Source organism: Cygnus atratus, chromosome 9 (assembly GCF_013377495.2).
Source record: "Cygnus atratus isolate AKBS03 ecotype Queensland, Australia chromosome 9, CAtr_DNAZoo_HiC_assembly, whole genome shotgun sequence".
NCBI classification, from domain to species: Eukaryota; Metazoa; Chordata; class Aves; order Anseriformes; family Anatidae; genus Cygnus; species Cygnus atratus.
In genome coordinates this window covers 12,143,098-12,169,575 of record NC_066370.1, presented here as the reverse complement: position 1 = coordinate 12,169,575, position 26,478 = coordinate 12,143,098, and the positions used below count along the sequence as shown (strand labels likewise).

Genomic DNA, 26,478 nt, shown 5'->3' with positions numbered 1-26,478 from the left:
ACCTGAAAAACCATTTTTGTGCAAAAAAGTGATCCCAGGATAACTGACCTGCAATTAACTTGAGATAAAACTGAAACTCAAATTTATCCTCAGCCACAATTTTAGATGCTGAACTACTTGACTGAACAGCAAAAATCACCTGTAGAAATAATCTCAAAAAAATCTGAGCAGTTTGATGCAGTTATTAACATGATTCCTTCCTCTTCCATATGCGTTGCTTTTCACAGCAATGTTACTAGGTATGTTATTTTTGGAGACCTATAATAAATAAAAATAGCTGGTTAGTTCAAACATTATAGCTTCCATCTCTCCCCCTCCCCCAAGATTGACACTTCTACTTTAACATTAGCGTTGTTTCAATTAACCCATCCTCTAAAGAAAGGACGATCACCCACACCTTACACCTACTCATTCTTTTGCTTCTGGGGCTACTAAAGATACTAACTTAAAACAACTTTCTGCTCAAGATTTGTCATCTCTGAGACAGCAGTGATTGAGTATGAAGCAAACGTTAAACATTGTGAAATTTTACATCTGTTCCATTTTCTTCTCACTACGTTTTGTTAGTCATCAAGAAATCTGAGAAAATACCTTACTTCCATATTTTACTCTACTTTGATCGATCACCAGATTTCATTAGTTTAAAGAGAGCTTCAACATAACATAATGCTAACCAGCAACAGAATCTTTTCTAAATGGATCGTGTCAAAGGCAGTAAAAAAAAACAAAAATCAAGACCCCACAATAAGCAACACAAGTCAATCTTTATTGAAAACTGAAGTATTAATACATAACAATTCTTGTTACAATAAACGTGCTTTTAAGAATTTAAATCTGAGCTCATCTACTCATTGAATTGCATAAAAATAAAAAAAAAAGTATGAATTTTCACAATTGAACTGGCTCAGAATGGAATCTCCACTCTTTGTGTTGATGCAATAGTTCAATGCAGGAGTGAGTGATGCCTTAAAACTTATCTTGGAAGACAACATTGACCTAAACTTAAAAAAAAAAAAAAAAAGTACCAATACAACTGTTCGTAAGACAGTTTTAAAAAAAGTCATAAAAAGGAAACCTGTGTCTATTTCATAACAAACATGGAGAACTATTACTGGGGCCTCTTGTACTTCCATTGCATGCACTCACTTTTCCAAGTCTTAGACATGAGGGCAGCCAATAATAGCATTACAATTAAAAAAAAAAAAAACAAAAGAACACAACACTAACAAATCCATTCTACTTATAACAAGTCTGTACAGCAGCCAGCTAAAAAAGCTTTCCCAGTTTGCCTGCTAAGTGCCCAAAAGTCACAACAGTTTCGAAAAGTCATGTTTACTTTCTTGATGTTGAAACTTCAGAGCCCGTAAACTGTTTAGATCTTTTTTTATTTTTTAAATCACAAATGGACCCTTACGACCTCTGGAATTAGATGTTTAAGTGTTGTATTCAACATACAAAAGAAAAGGTTTCCTCTTCCCCAGATAAACGCTGTTCCTCTTCCCTCTCTTCCCTCTGCAAAACACACCTTACTTTCTCTCAACATGCCCCCTAAGCAGAGGTGCACACAGACTGCTGAAAGAGTCCTCACTACTTCTGAAAGATCTTTATCCTTTGTGAGACTTGATACACAAAACAATTCTAACTTTGCTGCAGTTGTTCCTTCTAATTAGCATTTACCTCATCAAATCTTAGGATTTCTGCAAGAAGCTTAGAGTTGATATAGTATTAGAAAGCTAACACTTTATAGGAGAAACAACCTTAATGAGCTTAAATCTTCATGTCTTTTGAACAAGTGTTCACAAACATTTCAACATGAGGATTAATCGATTGCTTTTGATCCTCTGCAACTGCTAAGGTTGGCCAGTGACACCTGCTGGAGAAGACCAGACACGGATCATGCCTATTTCCTACCAACTACAGCACAAACCACATCCTGGGCAACTGCAAATTACAATTTCACAACTACAGCGTCCATCTGCCCTCTTTCCCCCGAGTTCCAGCTGAAGCATTACTATTTTTCATGTTCCAAACACGGGAGTTTCACATACATGGTATTCACTATTCTCTAGTATGACTTTAAGCCTAGAGTTAAGTGGTGGTATCGGATTGCTGTGCTTACCTATTCAAGCAAAAATATGTTCTAAACCCAAATTAACAGTGTATAATACTGTGCTTAAGCACTGGGGAGTGATTCCAAGCTAACTCTGACCATTTCTTGCTCAGATACCTTAAGTGGCTACTACCCAAGTAGAAGTGAAGCCTGAACACTCCATGAAGAGTAGTCAACGTTGAGTACCCTGGTATACAACTCTGTACCATGAAATATCCTCAGACAACACTAAGACATTGTGGTACTTACAGTTTCTTTTGTTTGTTTTTTTCCTCCAGTGGATGAAGTGATATGAGGAAGGACTTCAACTACAATAAAGGTGTTTGTTTTTTTTTTTTTTTCCATCTATCACTGCATCTAAGCATTTAACTTGCATAGTACACTCAAAAAGAAGCTTTCATCAACAGCATTCCTGTACGTCTCCTAGAAACTTCAAACAGGAGATGGTTACAACAAGCATAGGCAAGATCTAGTAGTAAGCTCTCTGTTCTCCTTCTTATCGTTTGGTTAATAACCACCACACCACAGACTAGGGCTACAAGTTGTAGGTGCCAATTACTAGCCATTTTTATTTTGCTGCTGCTACATTTAAAAGACATTTTCATCAGTTATTACTGACATAGGGAATACCTCAGTCTTTAAAAAATACTTTATCTAAATTCAACACCTGAAATTTGAATTAAAAAAAACCAAAACACTACCTTGGACTTCTCTCTGTTATTGCTGCAAGTTATCTTCAGTTCCAGGTTTAAAGTAGTACTTTTTTTTAATCATATAAAGCTGCCATAAAAGTTTTTTGTTTTGTTTTTTAAAGAGAAGCTTGATCTGAAATGTCTCTACTGCACTAGCTCTTTTCATTTTCCATGGAGCTCTAGTGCAAACACATACTGCGTATTTATTTATAAAGGAATTCTAAATAGGGAATGTTATATAAAAAGCAGGAGAGAATGTTTCATAAGACCCTCACTGTGTAAACGCCTATTTAACGATGTACAATTTCCCCCGCCGCAGTTTTATATCCATGCTTTCTACTATTTGCAACAAAATACCATTAAGATAGTTATATATACACATATTCCCCTCCCATTCCCCCCACCCGGCCCCCCCGCACTGTGCTTTTGGTTAATTCCCATATCAAACTACTGGAGACATGCTCCACCCTCCCAGTAGATTGTAACTGATCAAAACTGGGAGGTGTGGTACCTTTTTAAAAAAAGGTAAAGTTTCCCCCTTGTGGATGAATCCCGTAATGCAACTTAGAAAAAAAAAGTGCTCAAGTAAGTGAGACTGCCTAAATGTTATGGAATATTATACAGAGACCACTTCCAAGATGACATTTAGGAATCTGAAGTTAGAGCAAATATACAGGATGTTATATTAATTCCTTAGCTATTTATCTAATGCAGCATTCATGAAAAGTTCTCTCCTATGATTTTCAAAGCTTTAATTTATAGGGTGATGAGACAGGAGACAGCAAAGCTTTGAGCTTGTTCTTTATAGCTTCTCCCCAATATAGCACTGGTTCACACCTCAACTTTGTTAAAATCATGCTAAGACAACAAAAATGTCACACTCTACTAGCTAAACTGAACAAATGGCCTGTATTAATGTTCAGTGTACTCTCTGGCACACCTGACTAATCAAAGCTGCAAACCTACAACACAAATGGAATTGTTAAACAGACTTGACCAAAGCAGTACAGATTGAAATGGGTTGTCTGGGGGTAATTTTCCGCTCCATATAAAAACATATGGAAGTCCCTAAGCTGTTGTAAGTGCTCATGAGTAAGGTTTAAAGTACTTATTTCAACAACATCATTTATGTTAAAGGCATTAGAAATAAGGGGGCTGTCCACTGGCAGTCATTCTTGCAAAATAATCCTAAATTTTATAAAACAAAAGGAAAAAAAGTTAAAAAAAATAATGGAGAGAGTGCTTACTGTAAAAAATAAAGTTACTGAAGGCTCTACCCACCAACGGATTATCCGGTTCACAAGCATCCCACCAGGGCAAAGTACTGGAATGGAAGCATTAAATCAGCACTGATGTTACCCTGATGTACCCACCAAGTCTGTAGAGGAGCAGAACACCCCAGAAAAAATTAACTAGATACAGAACTTATAAAAAATAAAAAAATCATTTCTGAATGGAAACTAACCTACAGGAACAATACAGCCTGACATACCTCTGTGTAAACGCTTAGTAGGGAATAACATTTTATAACCATTTACTGCATAATTTATTGCAGGCAGAATGTCTCCAAAAAAAAAAATCGCATCTTTCTGGAATCATAAGCAGGTTTAAGAAAAACCTTAATTTTATGTGCAACATTCAAATTAAAAAATTTAAAATCTTCCCCATAAGAATTTTGGAATACAAATGGGTTCTAAGGCTAGCCCTTTATCACCACAGCATTTTTTGAGGTACTTTTTAAAAAAATTGAAATTGCAAGAAAGAATATCAGAAATGACTCATTGCAATGAAATTGCTAATCTGCAGTCAGTCTTATTTTACGTGCTTCCAAGTGCAATTTAGGAAGTAAAAAAAAAAAAAAACACTAAGAAAATACATCAAAATGCTGTAACCACTGAATGGCTCCTACTTCAATAACAAATATTTTCAGGAAAAAAATGAACTATCTGAAACCTCTATATTCTGGTAGCCCTATTACAGCATATCTACAGTTCATACTGCAAGTAGCTAACAAGGAAGTTGTGTTAAAATGATTTGTTCCCCTTTAACATACTCATCAGGCACACAAGCTTTCCTCGGGACAACATGCAGCTGAACTCCTCCTGTTTGTAGTAGAAAGATCTAGCATTTCTTAAATTTCAGGAAAGCAAGCTGGGTCAACTGCACATAAGTTTTCAACTGACTACAACATTGTTTAGGAAAAACAACACAGATTTCCTGAATTGAGAACTAAAAGAAAGTGTTTTTCTATCAGCCTGTGTGGCAGTCTCACTTTAACACATCTTGCATCATATCAAAGATAGTACTGGATATGTATCTCCCCAGGACATGCAATTTGTTATGCAGGTGATGTCACCTCCTACTATTCCCAATAGCAAGTTTTGCCTCAAGGAAGTTTGCTTTATTTACTGGCACACACAGCATTACCTTTATCATTTCATTCTGATCCTTAAGAACATTTGTATAACACTGAATTCATATAATGACAGTGAAAAGGTATGAAGTAAACTAATTGTGTGTGGGATTTCTACAGTTTTTCCAGCTTTTTTTTTCTAGTCACTCCAATTTAGTAGTTGAATTTGAAAAGAATATATCACTAAAAAAAAGTGCCCCTTGTAAACTGGCAATTCCATCAACCCCAAAAAGGTTGAAGCACTATCTAATGTATCTTATGGTGGTCTACAAAGAAACTCACTTTCATGATTCTACCTTTTAAGACCCTGCATACATTACAACAGTGCATTAGTGATACAAGTTGTAAAATACTTCTCGGTTCCTTTGGATTTGCATATGATGGTTTTTGCATCAGTCACTGCAGGTAGATTGAGCAAGCTTTGTTTTTGTGTTTTAACATGCATTTGACTAGATATGGATCAGAATAAATTTATACTCCCTTTTTATCATTATAATTAGCTAAAAAATTGCAAGACAGTCCACAAAACAGGATTTGCTTTAAGACTAACTGCTGGAGTTCCAAGATGTAAGATATGCAGCACTGGAAAATCTTCAGTGATCAGGAATTAGTAGTGTTTAGCCAAGTGTTGAAAGCATTCAGAAGAAAAGTCCTGGTTGGAGGCATGAGGGCTTCAGCACCAACTTTTAAACCTCAATTTCTTGATTGCATATCTCCCATCTTCAACCCTATATTAATTAAAAAAAGCAGGAAAGATGCTCAATTATATGAAATACTATTTGAGTGTGGTAAAACATTCCAGTATTGCATGCACCACAGTCATAACACACAACAGAAATTAAGTATTACATTAGTGCTACCCCAGTGATTATCCACTAGAATCTATAGGCTTCTAGGTTAAGAAGTCATTACATTTATTTTCTCCCATCATCTTCATTCCAGCTTTCTATCGTCCTTAATAGTTTTGCCTAAGTAGAAGGCGTAATATTAAGAAGTTGTTTTATGTCCAATTAAATTACCAGCAGTCATTAGTTTAGACATAGAGAAACTCTTACTTTTTATACTCATGTAATGAGACATTCTTTGATGAAACAAGCTTTTGCGTGAAACATTTCAGATCTGCATACTGCTACATAGCATCACAGCTATAGTGATAGCTATAGTGAAACAATGACATTACACTACTAACTCAAAGGGCAGTCACTTCACAGAATCACAGAACGTTAGGAATTAGAAGGGACAGTGACAGATCATCTAGTCCAATCCCCCTGCCGGAGCAGGAACACCTGGATCGTATCACACAGGAACGCATCCAGCTGCTCACCAGGACCCCCAGGTCCCTTGCCCTTTTGCTGCTCTCCAGCAGGGCAGTCCCCAACTTATACTGGTGTCTGGGGTTGTTCTTGCCCAGATGCAGGACTCTACACTTGCCCTCATTACATATCATTACACATCTCCCCGCCCAATTCTCCAACCTGTCGAGGTCCCGCTGGATGGCAGCACAGCCATAAAACTAAAAAAAACAAACCATAAACTAAACTGATTACAAGTGAAAATTTCTGGCTCAAGTTGGTCTGACAAGTACTTGATTTCAAATTAAGCTGCTGTCTGTTTACGCTCAAGGAAACAGGAGCAAATATGAGGATCCCCAAAACATTAAACTTGGTGTCAGTTTGACACACATTACATTCCCCAAATCCCACCTCATAGCAGATTTCAAAATTAGTTTCCTTTGCTCAAAACGCATGGTCTAACTTATGGTCCGTACCAAAACTAATCTTTCCATGGTGACTGCAAGAAGCGTGAGCTGAAGCGTAACGCAAACAGGGTGAGTATATGAAATTAACTCAAGATTACCTATTTGTTTCAGCAGCTTGTGGGAAAGACTCACATTCACAGCAAGGCAAAACATTTATCTTGCCTTACATATTTAGCCAATCCCTAATAAATGACCAAGTCACGCATATTGCTCTGTTCAGGGATCACAGTACTGCTGAATTTGGCAATTACCAAAGAACCAAAAATATTAAAATACGTGGGCCTAAACGCATTCAGAAAGGCGAACTTGAGGCTCATCGTTTTGTATTCCACAATCATGCAGCATGAAAATCTAGGTAGTTTCCTAAGATACAGACCACTGAAGAAGTCCCACTAGCTTTCTCTCTTTTGCAGAAAACAGTATTACATAAGCAAAAATTTGTGCATTCTAACTACTAAAATACTGTAGAGGTACCCCAGATTGCTTACCTTCCGAAAAATCTCCCCAAAAGAACTGCAGTGCTGGTATTTATTAATAAATAAAAATAATAAGGATTAATTGCTTTCAGTCAAAATCAGTAACTTACACTGACTGCCGGGATGATCACCACTGTGGGGGCACATAACTATAGGTTGGTGTGCCTGGGGCCCGGTATGTGGGCATAGTAACTGGATGAGGGGCTACTGGAGTTGGGGAATGAGTTGTCAACAAAGTACCTAGGATGAAGAGAACATTTTTTTTTCAGTAAGCACAAATTCTAGTACAGGAAAAAAAAATACAAGCAGAGTTAATTAAAAAAATATAGCTTGCTCATCTTCTGATTTAAAATTATCAGCATCATTTTCCTTCAAATCCTCTTCCTTCAAATCATTCTTCCTTCAAATATTTAAGCACAACAATCATTTTGATATTTAGTCCAATGCAAAGATACTCATTACTCCAAAACAGCTCTAGTAGAAACCCTGCAACATAAGCATATTGTTCACTGGAAAACTTTTTCCCACAGCAGGCTTTACATGCCAGAAGAATACTTGATAGTAGAGATAACTTGACTGAAAAATCAGAATAAATTAGTCGTCGTTTACATTAGTACAGAAACAGGTTTTTACAGACTAAGGGGGTTCAGAAACAGTCTGAGATACCAGGATCTTAACAGCCTTACTCTGTAGTGCTTTGTAAGAAGAGTAACAAACACCTGGGATAAGCCTGCCCACATGCAAAACTGAAACAAACTCTAAAGTTAATTCAGTTTGTGACACATTGCTTCCCTTGATTTGGGATTCCTTAAATTAAGTAAGTTTGATAAGGCCAGAACCTGAAAACAAACTCATGGTGCCCATTTTTTAAATGACTGAATTGCATGTCATTTCAGTGAACGTGGACATTTCTTGGTGAGTTGAAAAGCACTGAGTAACAAAGCACAACACCCCCTCAGTGAACAAGCACAGAAGAGTCTAGATATTGGTTAAAAAACATCTTCTCCAAAGCACTAGAGCTAAAAGAATGTGGCATTAGGCAGTAGGCATCCCTAACCATTAGGTATGACAGAGGACCCGCATGCAGTGCAAACACAATGTTATATTTCAACGTACAAAGAAAGATCAGTGAAGTAAGGGTCAGCTGAGAACATTGTGTTTTGCTCAGCCTTTAGAGGTTGCTGTCTTCTACTAGGTACAAAGAAGAAGAAATCAGACTCTACACATCGATGACAAGCAAAGGATGCAAGAAGATGTGAAATTCCATACATATATAAAGAACAACCCTTTTACCGTAATACTAATATCAGAAGTAATAGTAATATCCCCATCCTTAAGAGGTGGTCAAAATATCACTGGACAAGTAAGCAACCTGATCAAGCAGGACCCAGTTTGAAGACACTGGCCTGGATGACCTACAGAAGTCCCTTCTAATCTCAGCAATTTTATGGTTCTGTGTAGCATGTCTCTGGCATCACATTTTTGTAATGCAGCCATGTTCTGCCTCAACTGAAGGAGAGCTTCATCAAGAAAACACTAGGGTTTTAAGTCCACTTACCTGCTGACATTGCCATAGTAGTCCCAGCCACCATCCCCATAGTCACACCATTTCCTCTTGGTGGCGGAATAGGAGCAGGATACATAGTTGCTGGCATGCCATTAGGCTGCACAACTGTGGTGTGGTGAATTACGTGGGGTGGTGCTGCATATAAAGGCTGTGTGTAGTAAGTGCCTTGCTGTTGAGAAAAAAAATAAATTAAGCAATTATTGTGTATCTGGTGAGGAAAATAAGCGTTGTTATCTTTCATGAATGTATCAAAACACAAAAGCTTTATTCAAAAAAAAAACCAATAGATTTACAGAGTAGAAGCTAGAATACTCATTTCAGCTATTCCAATTCTGTTTCATTTGCAAATTTGGTAACATTTAGTCCCTTGTTTTAAGGCATTACTGTAACATTCAACAGCAGAGAACGAACTAAGCTCTCCAATGCTGACTACAACTTCTGCAGTAAGGTCTCATTCTTCATTCATTGTTTCACATCTTTTCATATATTAATCCGTAACAGAACTCATTCTTTCACAACTATTTATTCAACTTTTTTCAATTAAAGAACCAAAGGTTTTTAACAAATCCAAATACACTAAGCAAACTGGATAAACCCTGTTAGATGCTCATTAATCCCTTTCAACTACTGTGCATGTGCCAAGCAAAATTTCCTCTACAGAAAAAAGCACCTACTTTTCTCCTAATAGTATTTTGTTGAAGTGTCTTTATTCTACCATTTCTAGTAGTTCAACACTTTGCCTGTTGAAATAGTCTCAACAATTTTCAGTAGTTTTTAAACAGATTTGTTAACTCCTTGAATCGTAACAAGAGTCTTCCTAAAAAAAGATTAGTGTAAACCTATGACAATTTTTGACAAAATGAAGTCATGATGCGGTAGTTACAACTTCCAGCACTCATTTTTAAAACTACTGAATCTAGTCTCTCTCTTCAAGGACTTAACATTTCATCAGTGAGCACAGAGCGACCGTCACATAAGAAGGAACACAAAGGTGGTGTAACCGTCACTTAAGACAGAACACTAAATTACTGCATTAAAAATCCTCACTGTTGTCAACTGAAAATTCTCTCCAATCATGAAGGAATAAAATGCAAAGTAAAGTTCACAGTTCAACCAGGCATTACAATGTAAACAAAACACTATCCAAACAGACATAAGACAGTTTTGTTTTTTTTTAGGTTTTGTTCATTTACCTGTGCATATGGATTCTGCTGTGGATAGGCACTTCGAACTGGGTACACAGCAGTCTGATAGGGATTCGGTGACGAAGAATATGGTGGGACTGCACCACTAGTAGGTGAACAAGATACTTTATATGGGGTGCCTGGTGTATAACCTGAAACAAAGGTAAATCTGCATTAAAAATACGAAAAACAAGCATCAGTACACTGCTTGTGAAGTCGGGGGTAACAATTTTCTTTATTTCTGAACTCCTTAACTTTCACGTGAGTACTCAGTAGCCTAGTCTCAATACCCACACACAAGTTATATCTTCTATACAGCACTAGTAGCAGTGTTTGTAACACGACTGTCTCAACTAAGAATGCAGAGCTACTGTATTTTTGCATCAACTTGCTTTTCAAATCACTGGATATAGGATAAAAAAATGTGGATTTGGATTTTAGTAGTAGCATTATTGTTAAACACTTGGATTCAGCATATCAGAGGGCATTTCTCTACAGAAGGATCTGGCATGTGTTAAGGTCAGACAAGTTCTCAACACACCCCAAATTGTACTGGCAGATGATAACGGGTGGCTAACCTGCATTTACCTTCTGTAGAACATGAAACAGCACCAGAATAACAATATCAAATACCAGAATTTTGTAAAGAGCCCAAGATGGCTCTTCTCTCTGAAAAGAGAACTGGGACACAATCTTTAACATCTACTTCAACTAACCTCAACCCGTATTTGCTTTCTGATATTTTCTGAACTGGCTAAGATAAGTATGAAAGACCGTACCATTAAAATATAAACACTAATTCACTGCAGCTGCAAATTAGACTTCAAAGGCACTTAAGTATCTTTAAATCTACTTTTGGTATATTTCGGATACAGACATACCCTTAATAATCACTTAAAATTAATTTTATACATTACAGTAAGATGACAGATGCCATCAGAAGGATTTTTTTCACTCCTATTAGGAAGGCCCTAGAGTCAGTCTGTGTTGTACATGTCAAGAACTGCTCAATTTTCACAGGGATAAGTAGCAACTGCTGGTCATACCCTACCTAAATACAGGTGGTTTTTCTGTAACTCCTTCAGCCCTCATCAGAGGCACTGTCTCCAGATAACAGATGTCAGGGCCTGATGAAGGATGGAGGATAGCTGTGAAAAGCATCGCTGCTGTCACAATATGCTGCACGTTACTATTCCAAGATTACACCATGATTTAATGGCCAGAGCGGGAATACAAATATGTTAGCAGCAGCATCCAGTGGTAGTGACATTTAGGATAGTAAACAAGAGCCCTGGCCTCTTCCAAGAAAGTGCCTGTGCTATGCTGAAAAGATCACAGAATCAGGATCACAAGATCTCAGGTCTCATGCAGGCCCACCCTGCCAGAAAACGCAACATGCACAGAAAAGATTTCTATTTACTTGGAATTGTACTAACCAGTACTAGGACAACACAAAGAAGAAATACCACTTGCTAATTACAGGAAAAAAAAAAATGAGACTACCAGAACAGAGAGTAGGTCAGCTTTAAAAACTGTGTCTGGGATGTGCTGGCTTCAATACAGAGAACAGACCAGAAGCCACATAGCATACACACAACACTCATATTTGTGTCGTGAAAAAAAGAGTCTGTGCAGACAGCATGATCACAGGTGACCTTCATTCTTTTTACAGAAGTCAAAATGCTGGACGCAAAGCATCACTACTGAACTACAGCTACGCTACAGTCAAGCCGCTCTCATTCTAAAAACCCTCCAAAACACCTGTACAGGCAGTTTAACTTTCATTATTCTTACAAAGTGGTACAAGGGTATTCCGCCTTCCTACTTCATTTTTTTCTCCCTTTCAGGGACCAGAGATCTTAAAAGTAAAACACATGGTTATACAAATACACAGAAATTTAAGACAGACACCTGTAAAAACAGAAAGTACGCTTTCTGAACAGCAACGACATGGCACATTCAAATGTTATTGCATGTTGTGAAACTACAAGAGCCTTGATTCTGCAAACAAGCAGTTACGTAAGAAAAATTAAGAAACAAATCCCAGCTGTTAGGACAAAGAACTGAAAGCTGTTATCCACCTTAATTAGAAGGTCTCCACATTTTGAACTTCAGTTTATCATTTGAAGAGTAGCTAGAATTAAAACTATTCTTAGCTCTGAAATAAAAGCTTATTTTCTATTCAACAACAATAAAAACTCTAATAGTATTAACTTTTTGCACATCTTTATTCCTTTTCCATACAAGTTAAAAATTTCTTAATCTTCCTCTGGTATATAGCACAAGATCTATTCTAACACTAGTCAGTGCAAACTAGTCTTACAAAACAATTACTTCTAACAAGTCAACAATCCTCCCCAGGAAGGTTCAGAAACAGTGATTCAAGAAGTAGCTGTAATTTCTTCCTCCCCTTATAGAATCACAGAATCATCAGGGTTGGAAAAGCCCTCCAAGATCATCTGGTCCAACCACCCCACCATCACCAATGTCACCCACCAAACCCTGTCCCCAAGCACCACGTCCAACCTTTCCTTGAACACCCCCAGGGACGGTGACTCCACCACTTCCCTGGGCGACCCGTCCCAACGCCTGACTGCTCTTCCTGAGAAGAAATGTCTCCTCATTTCCAACCTGAACCTCCCCTGGCACAACTTGAGGCCACTCCCTCTGGTCCTATCACTAGTTACCTGTGAGAAGAGGCTGACCCCCAGCTCCCCACGGATTCCTTTCAGGCAGTTGCAGAGAGCAATGAGGTCTCCCCTGAGCCTCCTCTTCTCCAGACCAAACACCCCCAGCTCCCTCAGCTGCTCCTCACAGGACTTGTGTCCCAGGCCCTTCACCAGCTTCGTAGCCCTGCTCTGGACACGCTCCAGGGCCTCGATGTCCTTCTTGTAGTGAGGGGCCCAAAGCTGAACACAGCACTCGAGGTGCGGCCTCACCAGAGCAGAGCACAGGGGGACGATCACCTCCCTGGCCCTGCTGGCTGCACTATTCCTGACACAACCAGGATGCCGCTGGCCTTCTTGGCCACCTGGGCACACTGCTGGCTCGTGTTCAGGTGAGCATCCATCAGCACCCCCAGAGCCTTTTCCTCTGCACAGCTTTCCAGCCACTCTGCTCCAAGCCTGTAGCGCTGCAGTGTCACCTGCAAACTTACTGAGGGTGCACTCACTTCCCTCACCCAAGTCATCAATAAAGATATTAAAGAGCCTGGGCCCCAACACCGACCCCTAGGGAACATCACTGGTGACCGCTCGCCAGCTGGATTTCACTCCGTTCACCACCACTCTCTGGGCCTGGCCGCCCAGCCTGTCTTTAACCCAGCACAGAGTGTGCCTGTCCAAGCCATGGGCTGCCAGCTCCATTTGAAAGCAAAAACTGCAAGACGATTTGCGAACTGCAACCAGTAATAAGACTGCAACTGCCTTCATTTATGATCAAAAATCACAGCTGATCATCAGCATAGCTATAGGAATCATGATGATATATACAACGGAGCACAGAAGGCAGAAACACATCACTAAGTTAATCTCAACCGTGAAATGAAGATAATACAGACTGGTAATAAAAGCCCACACAAGGTTTTGATTCTCATGCTAACAGGTACGTCCCCAATGGGAACTGCTCTTCCCTGAACTCCACTCCTGAAAAGTTAAGCAATCCAGTGCACATGCAATCAAGTACCTCTAGATCTGATACTTGCACATAGGCAATACCCTATCCAAAGGGCAGATTTTTTTTTTGAATTACTCGAGCTTACAACACCTATCTGCTTTCCTCCCTTAAATTTGTGATTGAAGACAAGCCGAAACCAGTTCTGCACTTGCCTTGCCTCTATGCAAAAAAAAAATGGACACACAGATTGTACTAACGAAAATAAGAAGGCTCTGCAGACAGACCTTTCAGATTACTTACTCTCTCTTGCCCTCAGTAATTGCTGCCCCACCCTTGTATGAAATCAAAACAGCAACTTACAGCCTGCAAAGAGATGAGTTTCTAAGGACTAACATCAGTCCTCCTTGTCATACAGAGTCTGACTGTAAATAAATAAATTCTGTTTTCCTTTGTGGAGTACAACAACCATGTTTTCCTTCACCATAAGGTATCCTGGACTTGAAGGTACAGTTGAGAGTGAGATTAAGATTCAGGATTTACTGGAGTCTCCTGGTAGTTAATGAAATGCCACACATTACAAACACTGAATTTCAATACTGCTAGCAGACTTCCACAACGTAAATTTCACAGTGTTAAGTAGCATCCTTTCCTATCCTTGCATAAGTTATGCAAGGGCATTCAGGGCCAAATTTGGATATGTGCACGTGTTATCTCTGAAAAATTGGCATAACACACACACGTGAAAGTTCTTGAAGATGGTCCAAATCTTTGTTAACAAAGCAATGTAAGGATTTCCTTAGTATGCAATAATGCCATAGAGAATACTGTTCTATCAAATATGTGCCTCTGGTTTAAGTAGAAATTAAATAGCACCCATTTCCATTTTGTTTCAAGCATTAGCACATCAAAATCATCTTCTGTTAGTGAAAACAGAACTACATGAAAACAACTTAGATGACTCTTTTCTTTCTTCCATCTCCCTTCTAGGCTTATCACGTTCCCTTTCTCTTAACTAACAAGCATGCAAGTGTAGTTACCTAAATCATTCCCCAACATCCACTACAGACAAAAGGGTTTCTAACCAGCAGTCAGGCTTTTCCAGGCTATCAGTTTGTGCAAGACAATTCTAAGATCAGAAAGAAGGCAGTAAGCTGAATGTGGAAAGACATATGATTAAAAAAAAAAAAGATGAAAAGTAACTGGTTTTGGAAAACAACAACAAAACAAACAAACAAAACATTTAACAGACAAGAATCTGGAAAGAAGCAGTAGGATGCAAAGGACACAGAGTCAAGAAGGAATCAGCGAGGGGAAATGCAATGTATTTTTTAAGTATCAACCTGAAATATAGAAACAATGACTAAGAACTCAGCTTTTCCCTTCTCTGAAGGTGAAAGCAGTATGACACGTCTTAAAACAAGATTATACTCATTTTAATTTCTCAGATGATTCCTTATGAGTCATATTTAAAATACCGTAAAACTTATCTCACAGTGTGTTATTGTTAGCACCAACAGCTTTTCCTTATCCTTGGTTCTAATAACTTCTAAACTTCAGGTTATTTTTTAGACATAACTATTACACATACCTGTTTGGAAGGTAGGATTTGCTCCAGGATACATATTAGGGGAATAGGCAGGAGCAGCCGCTGCATAGCCCATTGGGAAGCCAGCTAGAAGAAAGAACATGTCGAAGTTATTTTCTAGACTGACTGCCAAGTCTAACTACAACTTTATTCTTCCTGTACACCCTTTAATTGAGACGAGCTAGCAGATGGCCTTCAGTCACACTTCTCAACTAGAATACCAGGCTCTTCTCCTCCCAGGCCACCTGAAGCTGCTAGGTGAAGGGGGCAGACAAGGAGTCACAAGTGCCATTCTCCCTTACATCACTGTTTCAGCATACCTTGATGTTGTCCAAAAAACTCTTATATTAGTCAGACAGCAAAGTTTTGTGCAACTATACAAAATTCTCAAAGTTTTATGATCAGATGAAGAGATACATCTGGCGAAAACCTCTTTTTCACAGAAATAATGAAATCACTCAAAGTCAGAGCAACTCTGACTTTCCAGGTTAGAGAGATCACAAGTAGAAAGTACAAAGCAACCTTAAGCAAATCAAAACGCTTGCTACATTTGATACAGATTAGTTACTACACTAAGGTATTAAGCACACCAGTTTAAGCCCTGTACTATGACACTCAACAGTAACAGTACGTGATTCACTGGGGCAATGGCATAAATGGTAGGTAAACATTTCTACACCAGAATTCGAGAACCACTATGGCTAAACTAACATGATACTCTGGTCTACACTTAATATCAACACAAACTTTTCAACATCTGCAGATATAAAGCAATGACTATTCACCTCATCACCCTCATGCTTAAAGCTGATAGTTCTAAAATGCTACTTGGATTTGAATGATTTCTATTTTCCTATAAATCCCAGAGACTTTATCAATTACTCTTACAAAAAAAAAAAAAACTTAACTTGGGACTATAAATATACATATCCTAACTTAGCTCTGTACAACACTCTGCAAACATATCACATCACATACAATTAGTCTTATCCATACTGACTGCCTAAGAAAGGCATTTTTGTCTTGAATTTTAAGCCTAATAACACACCCAAGTCATAACAACTTTTCAGAGTATACATAGCTTGGAAGTTTTTAAATTCACAACCTCCTAGTAAAAGGTTTTCATACAGTTCTACACCTTACTAAACTGACGTCACATCTGCAACACCATTTGTTGTCCAAGTTTTTGGTTCTCCATCCTTTCTTCACAGGTTTAGCTCCACAATCAGAGCACTCTGAGCTGCTCAATAAACACGTAATTTACAGAAAGTGCAACTATGCCAAAACTATGTAAACTATGCCAAAACTATGTAAACTATGTCAGGCAGCAGTTTTAATATCTAGAAAGAACTTTCATCCACATGAGAACATTTGGATATTGATTCCTTGCTACTGTAAATTCATCCAACTACCTCAGATAGGTATAGTACAATATAAACATCCATTAAATATGCAACAGCTTTACAAACACAGTGCCTTTAAATAATACATTCCTCCTAGCAATATGCTCATTACTTTCTATTACCATGCAACCCACGTACATTCAATTATCCTGAATGGAAAATCTGTAGTTTCTACGTTAGAAGAGGCAAGAAAAGGAGACGTAGCCACGTGACAATTAAAAAAAATAACCCTAAAATGCAAATCTACTTTCCATTTTACAGAATGTTTTGTGTTTATCCCATGGCAATTAAGCATGAACCAGACAGTTCAGTAAACTGCATCAGTGTAACAGGATAGAACTAACTGACGAAGCTGAATTTAAGAATCAAGTTTCTGTAAACTGACTGAATTCTGTAGGCAAGAATTTTGAGCCATCAGCTTGAAGCATAGCATTTAAGGCACTTTTATAATGACTTGACTTACATTCCGTGTTTTTCAGTTATGACAGTTTACAACCATGCAAAGACTGGCAAATACACATACAAACACACAATTACGAGTATCTGCACCAAATAAAAAATTAGTTGTAATGTTATTTAAACTGCCATTTACAAATCTGCAATAGTACATTTTCCTAAGTAAAATGAAATACTACTTAGATCAGACCAAATGACAACTTCAAAGCAACACGTAAATGGTTATAAGTAGAAATGAAACCCTGATTAATGTAAATCTGCATTTAGAAAATGAATAGAGATAAAAAAAAAAGTAGTATTTCTGTAATTTGTAATAATTTTTATAATGCTAAAGAAATACTTGAAAGATCAGTTATGAATATAGAGATAAGTGTACTGTAACTGACATTAATCAGTAAACCACTGGTGCTTGCTTTACTATAAAAGTACTCTAGCCCATGTAGCTGATTAAAGATAGTTACAGAGAAGATGACTATCCTGCAAGACATATAGTTACACAGCATCGGCTCTACAATTGATTACTGCACCACTTCAGTGACTCAATAGACTTAAAAATGTTGCAGTTTTTCTCCTTATCAATACTGTAGGGAAAAAAAAAATCAAAGAAGCTACACTAATTTGAGGAGAAAATAAAAGTACCTGGAAACCAATACATAAAAGATACAAAAAATTAAGAGGCCTTTCCGCGATCAAGTCAACAGTAAAGAAAATTCCTTTATACACTAGTATCTAGAATGAAAAAAAAAATGGAAAAGGAAAAGAAGAACACCAGGACACTACCTAAGCGGAAACAAATTTTAAAACTGCAAATAGCAGGAGGAAAATACAGTACAAAGATTATTAACATTAAAAGTGCAGAATGACTTCTAGTTCCAACAGAGACATAAACTAAATCACAGGACAACCCTCTTGTAAAAGCAATGAAGATCTACTTGGTTACGATACATAAAATCTGCGTTGAAAGATCCTCTAGCCCCTCTCAGAAAGGAATAATTCACTTACCCCACACACATTACAAATAAAGACTCTGTCAGTCAAGAAGCACAGCATTTGAAATGCCTCACAGAGGTACGCAGTCCTTCTCCTCAGCCTTCTTGGAAAGTTTTGCCTGTCCACATCTAATTATCAAACTTCTGAATTACGGGGACATCAGAAACCAAGCCTGCTCACACCAAGCATTAGTAGATAGGGGGAGGGAGTGGCAGGGACGCACACACACACACACAAGTACACAGTGAAAAACCTGAAACTGACTGAGAAGCAAAAAAATAATCAAGAAATACATTTATTTCTCCATTTTCAAAGCACTTTTTCTTGGTCTCTGTTTTTAAAGCCATTTTCTTGGTCTGAAGTTTGATGCTGTGCATCGGGCAGTCATCAAGCAGACTGCATAAACAAGAATTACAGGAGAAAATGGTTAACAGTATAAGCCAACTAGAAGCAGAAATAGATTGATTCCTCTTCTTCCAGTGTGTAGTTATTTGAGCTCCTAAAATAAGTTACTTTGCGAGAGATAATAAATTAGAAATAAAACTTAGATGACTCTTGAAATCTCACTTTTAAATCAAAACGAAAACCCTCAAACATAACAGATTACCATACAAGCCCACTCATAAGTGACTATTTCTTGATTACAGAGAACAATATAACTCAAGTTTATTTAAATAAAAATACAAAAAGAACTGAGTTACCTGGATAACCAATTCCTTTGGCATTTGCATAGGGAACCCCAGAAGAACCAGGGCTATACACAGGATTCATGATTTCAGTAGCTGTACAAGGAAAAAAAGAAAAAAAAAGACTTATTTACTTAAGTACAGGGAAAGTTTGAAATCTCAGCACCCAAAATGTAATTGGAAATGGAGGAAAGTGTATTGGGAGGAAGAAACAGAAGAAAAAGCAGCAATACCACTGCTTATATCAGCATTAAAACTGTAGCTACTAGTAAGACAACCATTGCAGAATTAAGGTTCAAAGCATCAGTAACTCTCACTCAGCTGAAGAATCTCTAGAATGTAACACTCCCTGTTGCAGAGGATGCTTTCAAAATATTTCCATCTCCCTAAAAGCTCCCCTGTGGTGCACTAGTCCACAACACACTGTAGGAGCTCAAACTCTCCTGGACTTCTCTGTCTGTCATCTATTGTCCATCAGCCACCTACCATCTCTCGATGCTGGTTTCCCCATATTTCCCTTCTTGAGGCATCTAGCCAAGGGATACAAATACTCGTGTCTATTACTACTGGCACTCCAAGCCAGGGACTCCAATCCTTTACCGGCACTAAATTCATCCACTGTCAGCAGCCTAAGTATTAGAGAAGTGGAACAAGACCTTCTACAATTTGACAGCTATCTCTCTCAAATTTATTTACTTCGTTTATTTGCAAAGATCTTCAGAGCATATAACATATGTGCATGGAGTCATTACTGAATTGTGTGTTCACACACCAAAAAGGCACCTATCATTAGCATGACAGGCAGGAATAAAACCAAACCCACAGTTTTAAAACAGACCTTGTATGTAAACGCCAAGGAAAGTAAAATGGCACTTAAGATGCTTCTTAAGATTTTCTAGTAAGGCTGTGTACTTCTAGGAATTACTGCATGAGAGCTCACAAGGACGCCCATCACGTGCCTCTATTAGAGTACTGTTTGCAACTACTGTTCTAAAATTTTACCAACAAAACACCTATTTTAACCCAATTATCTTCAATCCTCTGATTTTCTGCAAGTATTTACAGATTTACAGTTTCTCTCCCTGTAAGTGCCAGTTTTTCACTCCAAGTAGCCTCTGATGCCAAGACAGGAGCGCACACTGACACTGGACTTTGAGCTGCACAGTCTCACTTACAGAGCTGCGTGCTACGAATCGCGCTGTTTAACAGTTTTGTAAATAAAATTTATGAAGCAAAATAAACTTTAGAATTACGCTTTCACCTGTTTAGTTACAGACCGTGGTACGGCAGGAGTCTGTGTTAAGTCTATCACCACAGCTGCCCTGATAAACCCACGTTAAGCGGCTGCATAAGCACAAGTAGCTTGCTTTCCAAAATGAGTAGCATTAAAATCAGCTCTATGGCAAGAGTTTTAGCGGTACCTAGTAGACAAAGGAAAAAAATGTGCAAAATTAGGAAATTGGAAAGTAAATGCTTACGGGACGCTTCTCACCGAATTTCACAAAAAACTCGGTCTCCACGTTAAGAGAATTACAACTGTTTCTCAGACTGCCCATTAGCAATACTAACTAACTCCAATAGAATTGCTTTCATTTTTTCAGCTTCACACCAAATTACTGTATTGATAGTATTGTATCAAAATGATCCAATACATTAAAAATGAGTTAAAAACTAAACCACCTGCTCTTTACATTGCTTAATACCAAGAAAGTTTCCCTGGACAGTGCATTTCTATCACTGGACCAACATGAAAATGCAGTTTGACACAAATCCCTTTGGAAGTGCTCTAGAGCAAAGCAGTCTTCAAGTGTAAAGCATTATTTTCCACTGAAGCACACAAGAGTATTAAATCTGCTGTACCTTCACTAACAGGCATATTGTGCTGGTCTAATACATCACTGTACAAAGATTGTTCTCCCCCCCTCCCCCCCGCTTTCTTTTGCGTATCATCCTTCCTAAATAAGGACTCTCATTTACTCAAAATTTTCCAGTCTATTCCCTTGCTCTCCCTGTATCTGCATCTCGTTTGCATCTTTGTTCCTCTTTCAGTGTTGAATTTGTCAGATTTTTGCCTCTGAACTTACATGGGAGGTTCAACCTTCAATCCAGTCCCAACATTTCCAAACTGGGGGATACGTCTTAAGGGAAGTAGATAATGCCTTCCACTTAAAACTACACAGCACTCTCCGGCAAACCCATATCACTACAAATACCTCCCTGCAGCCCTCAGCAATTAGAAGAGAAGATGATCCTGTGAGCCTGCCACCATCCTGAATGACAAGATAAAGCAAGAAAGAAAAAAGACTGGAAAAAAACAGCAAAAGCCTTCTGTAAATATTTGGGTAATATAACAAAAAAAAAAAAAAACGAACTACTAGATGTATTAGCAGTCAATGACTGCAGAGAACACAAGGACATGTTCTTGGGGACAACTTAAAGCTATTCAAAGCTTCAGATTTGAAGACAGTGAATAGAAATGGTCAGGCAACTCATCAGACTAGGAAGTGATGATTAAGAGAAAGGAATTCCAGCTAAGAAAGGTGAAAAAAAAAAAACATGGCATTAGGAGCCTGCAAACTTTTACTGGAAAAAAAACAACAACTCAACTTCTACTTCAAATGCATCCATACCTGGAGACTTACACCTGCTCCCTCACCCGTCAGCACAGCCACACCATGGGCATGCACACGCACACACACGTGCAGCTGCAGAGGTATGTGAATTTTACCACTATTGCTTTCACTCGTTATTGTTCAGCACTGAAATACAAGTAGACATCCAGCCATGTACAAAAAGTACTTACAAGTTTCTATAGTGCAGACAAAACTTCAGATCCAATTGCAATTAAAAATAATTATTTTCAGGTCTTCTCTGAAGGACCCAACATGTGTAAGTATAATTATAGAGTACTACCCAGTGGTTGCAATCATCCCAACCGGACCACAATTTCACTTGGAAGAACATCTGTTATATTGAAATACGGAACCCTGCAGTCCACTCTTCCGTAATGCCTCAAGTCCACATCAAACACTAGGGAAACTAGGATAAAGTGAACCCAAAGCAGCGTGGTTTTCAACCTTTCTGTTGGCATCCCCTCCAAAGCATTCTCATGTTAATGCCTATGTAAAGAAGCGTCTGCAGTGCATCCCCTGTATATAAATTGCACGGAGTCAACTCTCTATAAATTACCCAGTCACCTCTTTCAGCTGAAGTGAAGGCAATCACATTTATTAAAGATGCTCTGACTAAAGACTTGGAAAGCATGCTTGGGAAGTACAAATGCTTCACCTTCCATTCTTGCCAAAGACAAACAAACTCAGGTTTGACCAAGCCTGCTAAATCTCATCTTGGGACAGATTCCAGGACGATCACCCTCCTTTTAAATCCATGTTTCAGGAAGTTGAGCACAAAGGCCGACTGCCTCTAGCGCTCCAAACTGGAGATGCTTTTGCGTATCAGCTTTCCTGCTGTAGTCACAGTGTGCACGTTTCTATGAATTTCTGCTTTTTAAAATTAGTTTATAAAAATGCATGAAAAAAAACCACAGACCAATCAAATACTATAAAACAAACTGCACGTTTTTTTTCCTAACAGACATTTTCTTGCTACTTATTTTTAAAGTCGTGCAGAAAAACTGTTGAAACAAGATCTACTGGTAGTCATTTTCTGCTCGTTTTGTCATAATTCCATCACCACCGTTCAATAAGAATCTCTCAAATAAGTAACTAGCCTAAAGTACTGTGCGTCCATTAATGTTTTCATTCTCTGAAGTTAACCGGACTCACATTAAAACATTATAGTATTTAACATCTGTCCATCCTTGCATACTTTTTCAATGCTGTTTGCTATGAAACTGTATAAAGGACCCAATTTCCATGTATATACAATTCCTTATTAGGCAAAAAGTGAAATGCCTTCTTAGCAATCTTCAATTTTACCCATTTGATTTCTAGTCAAAGCTTAAAGAAGCAAAACGCAATTCCTAAAATTCCAGTTTTAATCTAAAAAAAGTCACTTCTGCTCCTAAATAACAAAGAAAATAGTTCAGCACAGTCCTGCTCTTCAAAGACCTGACAATGATCATAGACTCAGTTGTAATAACGTCTGTCAAGACTTCAGCCACTGAAGTCACAGAATCACCAAATACCCTGAGTTGGAAGGGGTACACAAGGACCACCGAGTCCAACTCCTGGCTGCACAAAGGACCACCCAAAACCCCAACCCTATGTCTGAGAACCTTGTCCAAACACTTCTTGAACTCCAGCAGGCTCGGTGCTGTGACCCTGAGGAGCCTGTCCCAGTGCTCGACCACCTCTGGGTGCAGAACCTTTCCCTAACCCCCAGCCTGACCCTCCCCTGTCCCAGCTCCATGCCGTTCCCTCAGGTCCTGTCGCTGTCCCCAGAGAGCAGAGCTCAGCGCCTGCCCCTCCGCTCCCCTCGTGAGGGAGCTGCAGGCCGCCATGAGGCCTCCCCTCAGCCTGCTCTGCGCCAGGCTGAACAAACCCAGGGACCTCAGCTGCTCCTCGTACGTCTTCCCCTCGGGGCCCTTCCCCTGCTTTGGAGGCTTCCTTTGGATGCTCTCTAGCAGTTTGATGTCCTTATCCTGGGGTACCCAGAACTGCACATGGTGCTTGAGGCGAGGCTGCAGCAGGCCAAGCAGAGTGGGATGATCTGCTGTGTTCTCTTCCTACCAATTTGAGAAAGCTGAGACATCCACAAAGGGCTAACTAAGCACCAGTTCAGTGACAGCGAGCGAGCAGGACGAGCCAGTGGCAGTACAGACTAAGGTTTTCCTCTTCCAGGCTGTAGTCCTACAGTTGACACCTTTGCACAAGTTCCCAGGTGAAGGAAAAGACAAAGCTGGAAAGATCATTTGCACGCATTCCTCCCCTGCTCCAGCTCCAAGATCTTCTTTCCATATGGGAGTAAGAATGACAGACCTGCAATCATCCTTCTGTAACTACACTTTTTTAAGACTAAAAAGGAATAAATTAAGACTTCAATCCTTTCTGATCAACAACATTCTCATCTGTAAGTCTATTCTACAAGTGGTTTGGGATTTTTTTTTTATATTTAATTCTCACTTTTAAATACCGAATAACAGAATTGGAATAACCGTACATTAACAACAGCACTAGTTGTGCCCAGTATCAACAAGAGCAGATGCAGTATGAGTACGTATTCAAGACACAACATAGTTAGTTCCATAGATCATTCATTAATAAAACCAAAAAACCGTACGTAAAACTCAAGATTCTGCCGGTGAACCAACTTCATTTGTATGTTAGTGGCATTGTTCTAGTTTTCAAAAAAAATCCCAACATTACCGAAAGCTTTTTACTTGGAGAAAAAGCAACAACACCACGTTAACTAAGGAAAAAACAAACAAATGGCCTAGCACTTCTTGAAGGCTGCAACTTCTGTTATTGCTATTGTACAAGAGAATGACAGTTGCCAGCTCCAATCCTTGCATCTCCAGCACAACTTTGCAACCATGTATTCAAATATTTTTGTTTGAAAGATGTGGAATAGTGCATCTGAACTGTCAATTCAGTGAGGTTGAGAACTTAGAAGTCTGTGTATTGCCAAAATTAGGGTAAGTTCAGTGATGATGAGAAGTAAATAAAACTCAAACTGAAAGAGTAGAAACGCAACACACAAAGAACCATATTCATAACATTTTGGTTAAATCTGCAACTCTGCTTCTTGGCAAGTTATTATCCCACAATGCATTGTCGTTTTGTGTCAGTTTATTCCGTGTTCCTTTTGGAAAGCAGATGAAGCTGTCAAAAGTTCCACAGAGAGATGGAATCTCAGAAGGCCCCGTAACTCCTCCTACTTTCTGACCTGCAAGCTGAAGTAGGTAATTACTCCCACAAAAACGACACGTCGGGAGGTATGCACCACACGAGCATGGGAGTTCTACGGCACTAACAATTACACATCTTATAGTGAAATCGCATTAGAGCAGACAGAAAGTCTAGTCAAATTAGGCAGCATGCACAGGGTAACTGACCGCTCGCAAACGGCCTACATTCAGCCCTTCTCACGCCAAGAGCTGCACGCCACCGCTCGTTCCAGGGCCGTACGCTTATTTAAGGGCTGCCGTTCCCTGTGTCCCACAGCACGCGTCCCACCAGCCGGCCGGTGCTCGCGGCGTCCCTCCGCATACCCCAAGAGACCCCGCACCGAACCGCGGGCCTGCCGAGCGCCTTCCTCCTTCCCCCCCCCCACCCCCTCACAAAGGTGACAGGGCGACGGCAGGACGCGCCCCGGGGCCGGCACCCGCCGGGACCCGGCCGCCACCGCCGGGCCGGCCGCCAGCCCCCGGGCAGGGCCCGCACCTGCCGCCGGACCCCCCGCGGGACGCCCCCCGCGCTCCCCCCGGCCCCGGCCCGGCCCCGAGCCCGCCCCTCGGGCCCGCGATGGCGCCGCCGGGGCGTGCGGCCCGCCCGGGTAGGCCGCCGGTGCAGGCCGCGGGGCGGGCCCGGCGCGGAGCGGCTCCGGAAGCCGCCGCCGCCGCCCGCGGGCGCAGCGGGCCCGGCGCTGGCACTCACCGGGCTGCGGCGCTGCGTGCTGGGCCCCGGCCGGCGCGGGCTGCCTGCGGGGCGGGGCGGGGCGCGGCTGCGGGCGGGGCGGGGCGGGGCCGGGGGGGGCTGTGGGGGTGCAGCGGCCGCCGGGCGGCTCCGGCTCCTCCGCGCCCGGCCGCACCGAGCAACTGCGCACCGAGCCTGCCGCGACGTCACTTCCGCGCGGGGGAGGGGCGCGCACCTCGCCGAGGGGGCGGAAGCGGCCGTCACGTGCGCGGAAGGTTTCCCCCCCCCCTCCCCCTCTCTTCCCCTCTCCTCCCCTCCGGGTGCTGCCCCCGGCACGTGACGGCGGGCGCCCGCCTCCCCCCCCCCCCCCCCGCCGTCGCCGCCGCCATTTGGCTCCGCTCCGTGAGGGGAGCGGGGGCGGCACTGGGGGCCGCGGTGGCTGGCTCTGGGCAGCGGCTCTGCCCGGGAGCTGTGTGGTTCCTCAGTGGTTTCCGCCTGCTCAGAGCACGCCGGTCCGTGGCGCTGCTCAGAACGGCTGTACCGAGCGGGGTACGGGCCTGAAGCGGATTGAGCGGTGCAAACATAAAAGTTTTTTGTGATTTTCAGCCGGGGAGCTCTTTGACTCCCCATCTTCCAGCCGCTGGGTGAAAGTCAGCCTCGCAACCTTCAGACCTGTTAAGTTCTGACAAGGTCATAGTTTGAACCTCAGACTAAACACTCAGATTTATCTCCAAAGGTCTAGAGCTAACCTTTTCGTAAAGCACTAAGCACCTGCTGAGGATAGGATAGGGCAGGACAAGGCAGCAAAGTGTGCCAGGTGAATTTTGCCCAGAGACGCCAAAGCCCCAGCCAGGCAGAATTCATCTTGTCAGCCTTTAAAAACACAAGGTGCAAAACCACGTGTGCTCGTGGCAAAAGGCACAAGGGATATTACCAGGAAACTTGCTGACCTTGTTCGCCCTTCCGATTATTGCCCTTTCCTGATAATTCAGGCTGGCAGCAATGA

The 26,478-nt window shown here is 40.6% G+C and overlaps 1 protein-coding gene across 2 annotated transcripts; it reads right to left on the bottom strand.

Moving 5' to 3' along the window:
- Window positions 1–745: 745 nt before the first annotated feature.
- FAM168B (family with sequence similarity 168 member B) lies at window positions 746–25,661 on the bottom strand. 2 transcript variants are annotated; one of them, XM_035544439.1, is made up of 7 exons: window positions 25,494–25,661; window positions 18,952–19,032; window positions 15,405–15,488; window positions 10,211–10,353; window positions 9,009–9,186; window positions 7,561–7,690; window positions 746–5,943 (listed from the first exon to the last, which is right to left on the bottom strand). In XM_035544439.1, exons 2-6 carry the CDS (start codon window positions 19,019–19,021, stop codon window positions 7,578–7,580), a joined length of 588 nt encoding a protein of 195 aa, XP_035400332.1. In that variant the 5' UTR covers window positions 19,022–19,032; window positions 25,494–25,661; the 3' UTR covers window positions 746–5,943; window positions 7,561–7,577. The 2 variants fall into 2 exon arrangements, with proteins under 2 accessions (XP_035400332.1, XP_035400333.1); XM_035544440.2 differs by lacking the exon at window positions 25,494–25,661 and adding an exon at window positions 20,198–20,358.
- Window positions 25,662–26,478: the final 817 nt, after the last annotated feature.